This window comes from Ictidomys tridecemlineatus, unplaced genomic scaffold (assembly GCF_052094955.1).
Source record: "Ictidomys tridecemlineatus isolate mIctTri1 unplaced genomic scaffold, mIctTri1.hap1 Scaffold_35, whole genome shotgun sequence".
NCBI classification, from domain to species: domain Eukaryota; kingdom Metazoa; phylum Chordata; class Mammalia; order Rodentia; family Sciuridae; genus Ictidomys; species Ictidomys tridecemlineatus.
In genome coordinates, this window is record NW_027522416.1 from 263,692 (window position 1) to 278,553 (window position 14,862).

General features: G+C 34.7%; 2 protein-coding genes across 2 annotated transcripts in view; both read left to right on the forward strand.

Annotated features, from left to right (window-relative positions):
* Positions 1-5,486, forward strand: part of LOC144373294 (transport and Golgi organization protein 1 homolog) — a 32,247-nt gene extending 26,761 nt beyond the window's left edge. Inside the window, exons 12-13 of the mRNA XM_078036389.1 lie at positions 4,473-4,574; positions 5,449-5,486. The gene's annotated coding sequence lies outside the window, so the exon portion shown is untranslated. The remainder of the gene's footprint in view (positions 1-4,472; positions 4,575-5,448) is intronic.
* Positions 5,487-8,934: 3,448 nt separating this feature from the next.
* LOC144373298 (transport and Golgi organization protein 1 homolog) lies at positions 8,935-10,907 on the forward strand. The gene is made up of 2 exons (XM_078036392.1): positions 8,935-9,094; positions 10,103-10,907. The coding sequence occupies exons 1-2, from the start codon at positions 8,950-8,952 to the stop codon at positions 10,378-10,380; spliced, it is 423 nt and encodes a 140-aa protein (XP_077892518.1). The 5' UTR covers positions 8,935-8,949; the 3' UTR covers positions 10,381-10,907.
* Positions 10,908-14,862: the final 3,955 nt, after the last annotated feature.

Consider the following 14,862-nt stretch of genomic DNA (forward strand, 5'->3'; position numbering starts at 1 on the left):
GGTAAACTGGTATTAACAGTCACTGATGTGGAAATACCTCTCAAAGATCTAGACCCTTTCTATGATCCCACTATTTATTTTAATTTCCTTTCATTGTGATCAGTTATGTAATTCTAATATTTTGAACTTGTATCTCTAACTCTGGACCTTTAAAAATACTGAGTGTTTTGGAATAACATGTTTTAGTAGAATAAAAACTTCAAAAAGGAATAATATTTACTTATTGATGGTACAAGTTTTGGACTTGAGTATCTCAGATGTTCACACTAAAAATTGAACTGTGGCAAGGATTTTAGGAGTTACGATTACAGAAGTACTTGTTTGTAGTATATATTTATATATTAATCTTCTCAGTGTGGAGCTAGTTATTTTTTGGAAGTTCATTTGAAGTTTTTAATCCACAAAAATACTTGAATTCTCTAAAAATAGTTTTTTTTGTGTCAGATTTTATTTGTTTGCACCTGATTTATTAACAAGATATATATATACACAGACCTTCTTATAGACCTAACTATTTTTAGGTATTTTGACTTCTGTTGCCTAATTAATGCATTAAATATTGAAACCTTTCCATTAACTTTTCTAAAATTCTGTGATCTCCAAGCGACCTTTTTAGAATCTCAAATTTTTGTTCAGGCCAGTTCTAAATGCCTGGCCTGTTTCAAAGAAACATTTCTCATTTTATCACTTTTTTTTTCAAAAGAACACTTGTTTTCTCTGTCCCTACTAGTAATATGAATGACCTAAATGGCAATTAATTTTCTTTGTAATGCAGTTAAATTGTAGCACTATTTTCCTCAACTCCTCCAAAATTCATTCAGTCATCATCTGTGGTTTGTACTCTTTTTTTCTCATCCCCAGGTACTATGTTAGTTCATGCCTGTGTCATCTTTTCTGTTTCTAACCTAGGTCATCTGTCTTCATTCTCCATTATTTATATTTTTATATAATTTATTTCAAATTCTTAGTAATTTTCTCTATAGCCGCTTGAGTGGACTTTCTAAAATATAAGTCTGTCCATGTCAATATGTGCCTGTGGTTTATGAAGAATTTGCTTTCTATTTGATGACCTGTTCTTTTTTTCTTCCTTGTATCTTTTTAATAGTTTAAATATTTTTAATTATTTTCCTCATCACCTGTATAAGCTTGATGTAATCATAAATTATAATGGAATTATAATTATATAATTATAATTATAATTTTATTCATCTTCTCATAATTTAAAGGCCTTGGTATGTATTCTGGATTTAATAAAAACCTGACATAGATTAATAGGTTTATTACTTGTTTTTATGGGCTTTAAGTAGCTCCTGAATCAGATAACTGTTGTGGCATCGTATGTTAGTACTTCATATACTGTGAACTCCACAAGACATTCATTCAATTTATACACATATTTAAAGTTTCTGTAGTTCTGCATTCTACACTGTTGGTTTCTTATTTGAAATTATTTTCATTCTATTTGAACATTGTCCTTTAATGATAGATTTGATTAGTGTATCAAAGTAGTACAAGGATAAACAGAGAATAGTATTTTATCCACTAAATATTGCTACCTTTATAATCTGTATTAGGTTGACATGAACTTCATGATTAGAGTTAAAACCAGTTTCCATTTTTAAAGGATCTTTCTTTTGACTACTGAATTTTGACTGTTACTTAGTTTTAGCAATTTGAAAATATCCAATTAATTACCATCTGTTTTAATTTTTTTCTTTAAGGAGTCCATTATCATTGTTGTTTGGTCTTATCTCCCTCCCCTAGTTCCTGTAGTCATTTCTCTCTTTTTTTAACAGTTGTATTGGGAAGTGCCTAGGTGTAGTTTTCCCCACCCCACCCACTTTTTCCTCTTGCAGTTATGTTGCTTGGGACCATTAAACATTTCTTGAATTTTTGAGTCTTTTTCTAAATGTTGATTTTACCTCATTCTCTCTTCTGATTATAATAATGCATATTAGAATTTGATTTCCCCTGCCTCTTACATTCTGGATTTACTTCTTCTGGATATTTTCTTCTGACCTGTCTTAAAAGCGGTAGGATTTATTTTACTTCCCAAATCTGATGTTAAAATCATTCATTGAGTTTAGGATTTTAAAAAGTTCAGGGTTTAAAATATTATTTTAGTCGTAGATGGACATAATATTTTATTTTATTTTTTATAGGATTTTTTTAAGAGAGAGAGAAAGATAATTTTAATATTTATTTTTTAGTTTTTGGCGGACACAACATCTTTGTTTGTATGTGGTGCTGAGGATTGAACCCGGGCTGCACACATGCCAGACGAGCGCCTTACTGCTTGAGCCACATCCCCAGCCTGACACAATATTTTATTTATTTTATGTGGTGTTGAGGACTGATCCCAGTGCCCCACACATGTGGGGCACGTGCTTCACCACTGAGCCACAACCCCAGTCCTATTTCAGTACTACAGCTCAAACCCAGGACCTTGAGCCATGTGCTCTACTATTGAGCTACCTCCCCAGACTCCTTGCTCTTTCTCATAAGGGACTAGTGTCTTACTGCTTTCCAAGCTATCTTTAATCTCATCATTCTGCCTCTGCCTCCAAGTATCTTCGACTGTATGTAGGTCACCACACCCAACTATTTCTTGGTTTTATAGTTTCTAATCCTTTGACAAAATTCATAATCTTTTTTTTCCTCTTTTGTGGTGCTGGGGTTTGAACTCAGAGCCTTGTGCATGCAAGGCAGCACTCTACCAACTAAACTATATTCCCAGACCTGAAATTCATAATCTTGACTTTACTTTTTTGACTATATAAAGCACAGTGATTTTAAAACATGTGCGGTTAACCCCATTAGGTGGTTTCCTTTTCTGTGGGATTTTTTCTCACAGAATTTTGTCTTATGGAGTGTCTGGTCAGTTTTGATTGGCTAACATTGTTGTGATAATTATACATGAAATTTGAGGACTAAGATGAAGTTATCTTCTTATAGAAAAGTGTTGAGGTTACTTGAGTAAGATTGTCACTTCAAACTTAGTCAGCAATTAAGATAATTCAAAAATGACTTGTCTTTTCAATGTTTCAGTATTGTTCCTTTTGGATTTTTTGCCTGTTCATCACTTAAGTGTGCAGTACTTTCTAATCTAAACTCAAAGGCTAGGGCTTTTATTAAGGGTCCCTTTATTTGTAGCCCCAAACACTTCTTTTTTCCTCTAAGCCCAGGAATTTGATGAAGGCTTAGTTCAGACTCATTATATCTTTGTGTTATCTTCAATATGTGGGTAAACCTAGGAGAAAAGTACCTTAAAGTGCCAGCTTTACTTGTAATTCTGAGATTCCTTTTTCTAATGGATCTTGGCCACATACATATATCTTCACTGCCTTTTTAGCTTGTATCCTTTCAAACACAATTTTATATTCTTATAAAGATGTTTTGATTGTTCTTAGTGCTCTCAGACTAACTCTTTGGTAATTGGAAACAAAATTCTCTCTGTCCTTCAAGATTCAGTTTTCTCCATATTCCTTCTTAAGCCAGTGGGGAAAATTATTATATTCCTTTAGGCGTCATTTATACCTGAAACAGTGAGCTCTTTTATTCTTTAGCATCTTACAAGGTAACTAGTATATTATAGCCACTCATAAAATACTGGCTGAAGAATAAAATGAGAAGCTATATAAGAATATATAATCCCCTTTTTCTATTTGGTATCAATAATCCTTTTTTACTATAGTTCTTCTGATTTATGGAAAATTAAGTTTCAAGTTAATTATCTTTTGAATTGGAACTATGGCTAAAGTAGTACAAGGATAGCAGAAAATAGTATTTTTAAAATCATTAAATGTGGCTACCTTTGTCTCAGTAGATGAACATCTTGAGTTTCATGATCAGAGTTAAAACTTGTCAGTAGATAATACTCTGATCGTGGGTCAGTTTGGCTTCTTTTTCTGGTTGACAGACATTATCAAAACTCAGATTTGTCTTTTTGCTTAATTGCAATTCTTTTGAAATATATATCTAAAGTGTGAAAAATGTTCTGTGGCTAATTGCATAGCTAAAAGACATATTCTAGAAGATTTTTTCTTTGATTGACTATATCTTTATTATGGTACCAGTCTTGGATTGAGAAAAGAGTTCCTCCATGACAAAGATATACTTAGTGTCCTACCCATGGCAGAAACGAGAAAAGAATTATCCCTTGCTTTATCCTAATATGTTTAATTATGTTAGGTTTATCAGTCCTGATCTTCCACATTGAAGTAAAGTGAGTTTTTATTATCTTACACACAGGAGACTTGCCCTTGGGGCACATGTTGTTTTCAAATTTATTTTATTTACTGGTAAATAGAGAATTAAGAGGAAAAATTAGAAAATGTAAGTGATTTGCCAGAGTTTGATTTACGAAATTGCAGGTTTGAATTCCTATTTTATGTGCCTAAGCATTTTATAGAATTGTGGGAAGTGATATTCACAGAGAGAAACTTTTGATTTGATAACTGGCTTTATTTTAGGAAAGTGAGCCAAGAAGAATATGAGAGACTAGAAAAAGAGCAGCAGCTGTCAGCTGCAGATGAAAAGGTGGTTTCCGCTGTACAGGAAGTTAAAAATTACAAGTGAGTTCAGTTTCTAAAGGAGGGTGTCAATGTCTAATAAACTAGTGGTGGCTTTCTTTTTTAATCTTTTTTTACATTATGTAGATAGAAGAAAATAGCATGGAAGTATAAATAATGAGAGGATATGAATACATTCAATTCACACAGGAGAAAAAATAAATTTCAACTTTACAAATGAAAAATGTTAACAAAAATTTACTTATACCCAATGGGCAAGACCATAGGGAACTTGGTCAATGCAAACAGTTCTGGGGGTTTTGTATGTTGTAGTAATTCTTTAAGAAATCAGTTTGCTGTGTGATGTATCAAGACCCACAAAAGTGTGGCATTTGATAGACCTTGGAAATCTTTTATGGATATAATTTGAAAAAAAGAAAAAAAGTTTTAAGGAGGAAGATATTTCTAGCAGAATTACTTGAGAAAACACTGATGAACAGTTAAGGAAATTATAATTTATCATTCAGAATCTCTAGCAATTAAATGATAAAGAAGTTATTAGTATTGGGTCTTTATTTTATTTTATTTATTTATTTATTTATTTATTTATTTTTGGTGCTTTACTACTAAGCTACATCCTTAGACCTTTTTTTTTTTTTTTTTACTTTGAGACAGGGTCTCAGTTGCATAGGTTCCCACTTAATTGCTGAGACTTACCTCGAACTTGTGATCCTCCTGCCTCAGCTTCCCAATCATTGGGATTACTGGCATGTGGCATTGCACCTGGCCTGTAGTATTAGTTTTGATCACACTGGATTCATATAACTATAGAAATGTTTTTCTTATGTATGATAAAGTCTTTAAAAGTATAGCTGATGGAATAAAGGGAAAATGGTCAGAAATGTTTCAAATGTTATTCAATTGTTGTAATTCTTAGGCGGAGAATTGAAGAGATGGAAGAAGCATTACAGAAAACCAAGCACTCGTTTAAAAACCAGGTAGTAATTAATACTGTCCTGTAGTTGCAGAATTTCTTGATATCTAATACAGACAATTATAGGCTATTATAATGAGTCCCTAAAAACATATTTTTAATGTATTGTCTTTTTCAGATTGCTATGCATGAGAAGAAAGCTCATGATAATTGGGTAAGATTTTTTCCCCCTTTTCTTTATTTTGTGCATAGCCTACTGCAACTGAATTTGAATATTTTCTCTTTAATAGCTCAAAGCTCGTTCTGCAGAAAGAGCTATAGCTGAAGAGAAAATGGAAGTTGCTAATTTGAGACAGAAGTATGTGATTTTGGTATCTTCCTATATGTTTTATAGTGTTTTAAGGTTATGCTAGATATTATCTATGAAGGAATAGATTGCTGTTTCATAATTCAGTCCATTCTTTCTCAATATTCAAGACTATTGGAAATGACCCAAAAGATCGCAGTGCGTCAAGATGAACCCGGGATTGTAAAACCTATGCTGGGAAGACCAGATTTACAAAATCCTCCTCAGAGAGGTAGGGGGCACTTTGTAAAAGGAGCTATTTTATTTCTTGGTGCAGAATGTATGTAAATTACTTTTTATTTCTGTGTGTAATGGTTATGAAATAATCTGAATGATTTGCTAAAGCAGGAGGTGAGGGTTGGTGTCAGGGAGAAGGCTGCCTTAAAGTAGTAAGGTCTTTAGGTCCACTGAGCCATAATGGCTCTTTTGGTCCATCCCCCATGAGTGGTGGAGAATGTTCCCCTCCACTGACAGCAGAGCCAGCTGGGAGACCTCCTTCTGCTACTCTTAATCAAAAAGATATGCCTAGAAACGGATTTGGTGAGCATTCACATGTTGCTTTATAGTAAACTACTTCATGGTTTTTTTTCCCCTTTTGAATATTCTAATGAAAACATTGAATTTGGGCCTGTACAATATATAGAAGATAATTTCTTACTTTATCTTAGTGAATGTTTTCTGGAAAATCTGTTCTAGAATAGAAAACATTTTTTTTTCCTGGAGGTCCCTGTATTGTTTTTTTCTTTTAAATTTTACACTGCGAAGTGTAAACCTTTATCTTTAAATTAAATCTCTATGGTGTTCCTTTCCCAAATATTATAAAAGTAGCCTTAAACTTTATGTAGCATACATATTTCCAACATGAAATATTGAATCTTATTTCAAATTCTAAATAGGACTGTAGTCTTGGTAAGATTGGAAGTCAGGTTATACAGACTAAAGAAAAGCCAGCCTACACATACTTTAAGTCTATAGCTTAAAGTTTAGGACCAGTACTTATTAATCTCCTGTTCTATCAACCCAAGGCAGTTCTTTATTTTACTTAAGTCTCTTCATAAATTGTGATTTACGTATTGGGCAACCCATTTAAAAAATATTTTTAATTGTAGATGGACATGATATCTTTATTTATTTTTTAAATGTGTGCTGAGAATCAAACCCAGTTCCTCACACATGCTAGGCAAACACTCTACAATTGAGCTATGACACCAACCCCTGGGCAACCCATTTTTCATGTTGCTTTCTAGTTATTGTTGAACCCTGACCTGTCCACCAGTGGTTTATTTCTTCTGAAAAATACATACAAGGGCTCTGATCTTTCTTTCCCAAGGTCAATGGATGGACCTTTACCTCGTACTGGTCTTCTGAGGCATCTGGGAAACCCGTTGCCTCTGGTAAAGGGACCAAGTAATTTCAAAGAATCTGTAATTGTGGATGGAGTATTTTTATTCTTTTCATGTTAGAATAGTCTGAATCCATTCTTTGATCTCTAACAGACTCAGGATGTGGTCCAGCTCACATGAACAGCAGCTCCAGAAGTTCTTCTCCAGCTAAGGTGACGAATGAGGGCAAGGTAAGTTCTGTAGTTACTGTGAATCATGTGGTCATGCAGGAACATGTAGCTTTCCTACAGTACTTGCTCTTTGCTTTATCCTTCTTTGTGTTCTATTTGTACTATCCCATTTGTTTTTTAAAAAGCAAACTGTTCCCCAAGAACCTGAGACCCCCTCAGTCTCCACCCTTACTTCTTTGACTGAGCATCCAGTTGGAGTAAGTACTTAGAGGTTGAGAACTGAATTGGGTTTTATTCTGTGCATTTATGGGAAGGATATTCAGAGCATGACACTGATCTTGTTTGCTTTAAACTGCATGCAATATTGAGCTTACTTTTCTCTTTAACTTGGGAATGTTGCTTAAGTGTGTACAACTATAATGAACTACAGAATGTGAAAAGTTATCACTCTAACTTTATATGGTGTTTTGTGTTGAATGTTCTAAGGCAAAGTAAATTCATTATAAATTATATAATTCATCATTTTTATTTTTGTTTGGAAGAATGTTATTTAAGAATTCCTCCATTTGTGCAAACCCTATTTTGAGTGATTTGAATTAGATTGGTATCAGATTTTCTGTGAAACAATGATCATCTGAAATGACCTCTTGAGCCAGTCCCAAGAAATGGTCTCATTTGTTCACATAAGTGTATTCTCTTGTAACTGTGTTGCTATTATATCTAGTAGGTCTTCTGCAGCTCTATAATAAAATAAATTTTTAATTGTTTAGTTTCAAACCCACTACTCATAGGAAATGATAAATCAATATCTCAAATGGTGTACAGTAAATGAAAGTAAATATTAAAGGCTTGTCTTCCTAATTTGTGTATATAGCACTGTGATGGAAAATACTTCTCAAGTTCCAGTGTATATATATTCCAGGAATATACATCTCTGGAGAAATCTAAGGGCAGCTTAGATAAGACCCCAAACCCCTTTGTAGTAGAAGATTTAAAAGAGAGCAAAGACCCATTGTTAGAGAGGAGTAGAGGTGGAAAAAGCATGGCTTGGAGGCAAACCTGGGATTGAGTTCTTTAATATGCAGTGTGGCCTTCAACAAATTATGATATCCCATTTGCTTTTGTTCCCTCTTATTTAAAACAAGACAGTCTACTTAAAGATCTCAGAGGTTGAATAATATATGAAAGACTTACTGAAGATATAGTAGAATAGTAGCTATTATTACATGAGTAGAGAATGGATTTTTCATTTTATTCTGTTCATTCTTAATATGGAAGTAATGAGCTATTGTGATGAAAGGGAAGTGATGGGGATGGGGGGACTCCCTTTGAAATAGATTGTAGTGAATACAGCATGACATACTGGTCAGAAATCACCTCTGTTAATAACCCCTGCCAGTCCTCTTGCCTTTCCCTTTCCTGTGCAGATATAATCAGTAACAAACTGCTCCCTCTTGTGGCATCCTTCCAACTTCTGTAAGCTGTCAGTGGGAATACACAGGAGGGGTGGGTAGAGTTTTGTTGCACTGATGGTGTTCTCTGGACAGGTTTTGGGTTTTAGCTTTTATAGGTATTGGTACTTTGTCTTAATACATAGGAATTTTAAAACTTTTAACTGCTTTCAAATCTTAAATTGCAGGTTCATATGACTATGAAAGGGCCCCCTCCTTTCTCAGGGGTACCCTTCATGGGACCCCCGATGGGACGGCCTCCACCACCTCCCATTTGGTATGGACCGCCACTTCAGCTCAGTGGGCCTTTTGGGCCTCGGCCAATTCCTCCACCATTTGGTATGATGATCTGAACAGTAGTGATTGACTTATAAATCACATTCATCTTCCACTTCTATTGCTTGCTAAAACAGTTGGTTGCTATCTCAGATCTTAACAATGAAAGGATAAAGCTGAGTACATTTTAACTTTTCCTCCAGTTTTCTGGGACATATGGGACACTACATAATCTTATACTGAGATAGGCAATAGCTATCTCTCATAGACAAGGATAAGGGGCTATATACAGAAAAGCCAGAAATATTACTTCTGCAGATGTTTGTTGAAAATCTGTTGATATGCACTGCAATAGATGGAAAGGTGGATGAGACACATGCCATAACTTAAAATTTTGTCACAGATATGAAAATCCTATAACATAAAGTTTGTAATCACCCATAATGGAAGCATAAGCAGTAGGTTATAGAATATAGAAAAGGAAAAGTCAAACCCTCCTTACCTTGAAAAAAGTCAGAGGGAAGTGTTAAAGAGGATTTAACAGTTACCTAATAAATGTTCCTGGTTTAATTAGGTGGCTGTGGAAGGCCTTTTCCAGGAGGGCATGCGTGCACCTTGATTCTGATGGCATGTGTAAAGTCCATGCTGAAATACTTCATGAATTTTTAATGGATACAGTAATAGATAGTGAGATTTCCTTTTATCAAAATTTCTTTGATGTAGTAAAGTTCTTATTTCATAATCTATCATCTTGTCATGGTAATACTTCCAAATATAAATGGAGCTCTTGTGAGATAGAAATAATTCTGCAATTATATAGTAGGGAAAGAAAAAAGACAAGCCTGGAGCTAGGTAGAGCCATGTTAAATCCTTAATAGGTTGCTTCATGGCTGGTTGGTCAAAGGCTATAACCTAAACTTGTTCCATCTCAGTTTGCCTCATCTGGCAAGTCAGAATGTTCACCAGCTGATGTTCTAGGCTTGGGAGAAATTAAAGACTATATTAACATACTTGAAATCACCCTAGTTCAGAAATTTCTGGTATTTACATAACTTCCTTTTTATTTTCCAGGTCCTGGTATGCGTCCACCAATAGGCTTCAGAGAATATGCACCAGGTGTTACACCTGGAAAATGGGATTTGCCTTTTGACCCTCGTGATTTTTTTCCAGGACCTGCACCAGCACCATTTAGACCTTTAGGCTCATTTGGCCCAAGAGAGTACTTCATTCCTGGTGCCCCATTACCACCTCCAACTCATGGTCCCCAAGACTATGGGCCACCACCTGGTGCAAAAGACTTAATGCCTTCAGGCTTTAAAGATGAAACTCCACCTAATTCTCAAGAGTAGTGAGGGCTGTTCACAGGCCTTAAAAACAGGGCCCATAAAATTAACCTCTGACACTTAGTCAGAGTTAAAGGATTATTGGCTTCAAAATATAAAAGTTTATTTTAAATGGTTTATGTTTTCAGAATGAAGCTGCCTTGGTGCAGTATACATTTTGAGCCAAAATATTTTCCCCCTAAATATCCCCCACTTAAGCTAGAGTATCCTTCCAATTTAAAAATGTGCAATAAGGAATGCCTTTGTTTTAGTTAATGTAGCATATACAATTGCTAAATGATTTAGAATGTCATAATTATGGACATTTCCTGTGGAAATGCTTTAAGAACATGTATTTCCATTATCCTATTATTAGTGTATTCCAGTTGATAACAGAGAAATGGTGTTTTATAAGCTTGATATTTTTTCTCTTTCAATATCTGGTCGCAGAGACTGTTGGGCTAAAAATGTTTACTCAAAGATCATAAACATCATTTTCCTTCTTGCTGAAGTTCTTTGTTGTAATAGTTCATAAAAATTGTTTATTAATATTTCCCAAGTGTCTGTTGATTCATTGGATCGTCATGAGATTTTGTGCCATTGGGGAAGCATGTAAACGCACTCTCAGAACTGAAGATAGTGACTTGGCAGCATATTCCCTGTTGCTCACTGTTAAGGAGGCTGGACCTTGGTCAACTGTGGACTTCTACAGAGGATTTCTTTTACTTGTGAGAAGTCTTGTGGCTCTATTTTTGTAGCACATTCATGTACTTTTTTCTAACCACTGTCCATGTGAGAATGCTTTTCTGAGAATGAGTTTACATTAGTAGCAAGAGTTACTGCTTTTGCCATTATTGCATTGTAACAGTAAAATATAAGGTGGTATGTTGTGTCTATAAAAAATAAGGAAATTTCTTTTTAAAAATGTACACAACACACTCTTCTCTTTTTCATACCTTCCCACTGATTTTCAAGGAATATGATAAAAAAATTAGAAAAGTATAATCCTCTAAGAATGAATGAAACTCTAAGGCTTATAATGTCTTTACTCAGCAACTACGGGCTGAATTAAATTCTTTTTTTTGATAGATACTCAAACATATTTTATTTAAAAAACAATTAAAGCAAGTCCTGGATCTGTAACTACTGTCTTTAAAACAATGTTTCTAAGAACTAGCTCTCCAGAACTGTAATTTTAATTACGGCAATTTTAACAGTACATTTTAAGAGGTTTAAGATTTAAATAAAATTATAAAAGCCTGATACTTTTGTTTACTGCTAGACCATATTCTTCCATTATTTTAAATTCTAGAAAGTAATAGGATTGTTGAAACCTAGAACATAACATATCATTGTTTTTTTATGTCCCCTAAGTATTCTCAAAATAGGGGCAAAAGCTTCAGTGTGAAACAAAATCTCTGTGAAACAAAATCTCTAAACTACTGAAGATAACTCAGAATAAAAATGAATTCTTCCTAAAGGACTCAAATTCTATCTACATAACCTCCATTTAATATTAGAAGCAGCAGCTGTGTGTAAGAGGAAAACCATATAATAGCTTATGCCATTTTTAACCATGTAAAATAAAATTTAAGTCACAAACACATTTTGAATGTATCTTTCAATCTCTACAGGACACAAGGCAATGCTGAAGTTACTTAACTTCTAATTTTAAAATAGCATTTAAATAAAGGTGATGTCAGGTAGGAAGATAGATTTTCAAGAAAAGGCAGATTTATTATTTTATTCAAAGCAACAGTAGTTTTCCCTCTAAAGCCTTTTTTGTATTTATTCTATTAGTAAGTTATAATGCGTTCTACGTAGTTTATCTGAGCAGTTCTGAACCCACCCATAGTTGCCTCTCCTTACATCCATCTGATTGATTGTACCACTTCTGTAGCAAAGCCCAAGGTAGCTGCCCATATACAGGTTGTGTAGAGAATACTGTCCCTTGATTCAAGTATAATTTTGTATCTCAAAAGTTTTAGAAGTCCTCTCCAGCAAGTTGTGTTTGAATTTAGTTACTAAAATCATTTCATTTGTGAAGCAGTAGTGTTTCAACCTGAAAGTATTATTGCTATAGTTGTAATTATTGTCCAGTAACTCATCTCCTCCCACACTAGAAAGTAAATTTAAACAACTAATTTGTGAGATACAGATTGCTTTGTGTTAACTGCTTCAAGATAAAATCACCTTTTTTTTGGGGGGGGGAGGTTTGGTCATTCAGGTCTGAATTAAAGCTAAGCTGATGACAATGTTCAATTTAAGTTTGTTTAATGCTGATGAAAGACATTCATACAAAGCATCCTCTTTTTTTTTCATATAACCCCATTCTTTGGTGGAAGCTGGGGTTGTGGCTCAGTGGTAGAGTACTTGCCTAGCACAGGCAAGGCCCTGGGTTTAATCCTCAGCACCACATAAATAGAGGTTAAAAAAAGCATTCTTATGTGAAGGATGCTAAATGTTTCTTCATATAAATTATCACTTTGAGGGGCTGGGGTTGCATGTGAGGCACTGGGTTTGATCCTCATCACCACATATAAATATAAAGGTACTGTGTCCATCTACAACCAAAAAAAAAAAAAAGGTTTGTTTTTTTTAAATTATCACTTTGATATACATGTTTTATAGTATGAGAGAACAGAAAGAACAATGTATCCGTTTTGCTACATTTTAATAGCAGATTTTAAGGGAGCAACATCAAACATCAGTAACATCAAACAAAAAGGTACTGAGTACTCCACAGGGTACAGACTGCTGCCAAGCACCTTGGAAAGTTTACATGACATGGAGAAGATGAGGCCCTTCTCTTGAGAAGTTTACAGTCTGGAAATTTTGACTTCTCAGAGTTTCAGTTGAGTGAACATTTTATTAAGGCAAATTCTTCATTTCCTAGAACTACTGTAGACTGAACTATGTTTGCACTTGTGAAATTAACCCAATCCAGATGAAAGAAAAGATTAAATTTGGTTGATAATTCTTTCAGGCTCATATAGTTTTATGAGTCTAGTAAACAAAACTGACCTAACAGACAACTGAAGAATTAAAGACTAGATCTCTTGAAGTACAAGGGCTAAAACAACTGTTATTTGTTTTAAAAAGCAAATGGATGGTATGATTAGGGTTTACACTAGTTTAAAAATAGGCCAAGTATTGCATTCCCTTCATGCATTGTTCATTTAAAATAGTGAATATTAAAATATGTGGGTTCTACATGTAACCCACAAAAAAGCTCCTCACAAATCTTTTATGTTCTGTGTATCAAATATGCACCTTGTGTACTATGAAAGTTTTATTTATGTCTCATCAAGTTAAAAGTAATGTAAATAGTGAAATTATAATAGGCTAATGACCTGCATATTTTTATATGAATGTCAATATATCTAAATAGGAAATAAATGGCAGTCATATCTACCTATATTAAAAAAAATAAAATATCTTTCCAGATTTTTCATACTTGCCGAAGTCTGGCTTGGCACAAATCAGGAGCCACTTGTCAAAAAGAAACTAACTTTATTTTTAGAACTACAAACGCCAAACAAAACAGCTCCTCAGGGAAAAAACCCTCAGAGCCCAACTGCCACCACCGGCTTCCACAAGCCTCTCACCCCCACACCAGCCTCTCAGCCTCCCACAATCCTCCTGCTCTTGAGGCCGATTGGCTAGGTTGCATGGGCAGAGCCAAAGAAGTCACCCAATGAGCAGCTCCGTGGAGGAGCCAATAAGCTAGATGTTGCTGGGGCCGCTGTGAGCCAATCATCAGCTGGCAGTCTGAAGGGCAGGGAAACAGCCCAATGAACATCACCATCACCGCAGAGGAGCCAATCAGCTAGATGTTGCTGGGGCCACTGTGAGCCAATCATCAGCTGGCAGTCTGAAGCTTGCTGGCAGCTGGAAGTTTGCTGGGGCCCCTTTGGCTGTGGCTCTCAACACATACTCATCACTTTATAAAGACAAGGTATGCAGGTTTTAAGGTTTCACAATCAGTTGTCAGAAAAACAGCAGTTGTTCCTAAAGTATCTCATTAGCATCTGACTCAATTTTTTAGATGACATGATTTAGAAGACGTAAACCCACCCCAAAATTTGTAATTATTCTGAGAGAGATGGTTTTAATGTTAACCCTAGAATCATTAATGTTAACCCTAGAAACAATAGCAATGTGATGTAGAACAACTAATCAACATGACTAAAAATGTGCTCACTTTCAGAAAAACAATCTGGTCATCTGGAAAAAAAATCACAGCTACAATCTGGGGAACACTCCCATATAGGATATTGATCTGATCAAGGCACACTATTTCTAAGTAGAACTATCAGATGAGGGTGAATTTAGGCCAGCTCTAAGGACAGCCTATAAGACAGACCATAACTAATCCAATTTCCTTTCAAAGCAATCTGGTACTATCCTACCCACTTCAATTCAAAAGTTTGAAGTTAATTCAAATCAAAAGACCATATTGGAGCAAAAGTGAGCAAATGTGTAAATCCTAGAACATTCTTATTGCTG

Coding starts and splice junctions, on each gene's coding strand:
- LOC144373298 (XM_078036392.1), top strand. CDS start 8,950: ATGACTATGAAAGGGCCCCCTCCTTTCTCAGGGGTACCCTTCATGGGA. Junction 9,095..10,102: donor GCCAATTCCTCCACCATTTG/GTATGATGATCT, acceptor TTTATTTTCCAG/GTCCTGGTATGCGTCCACCA.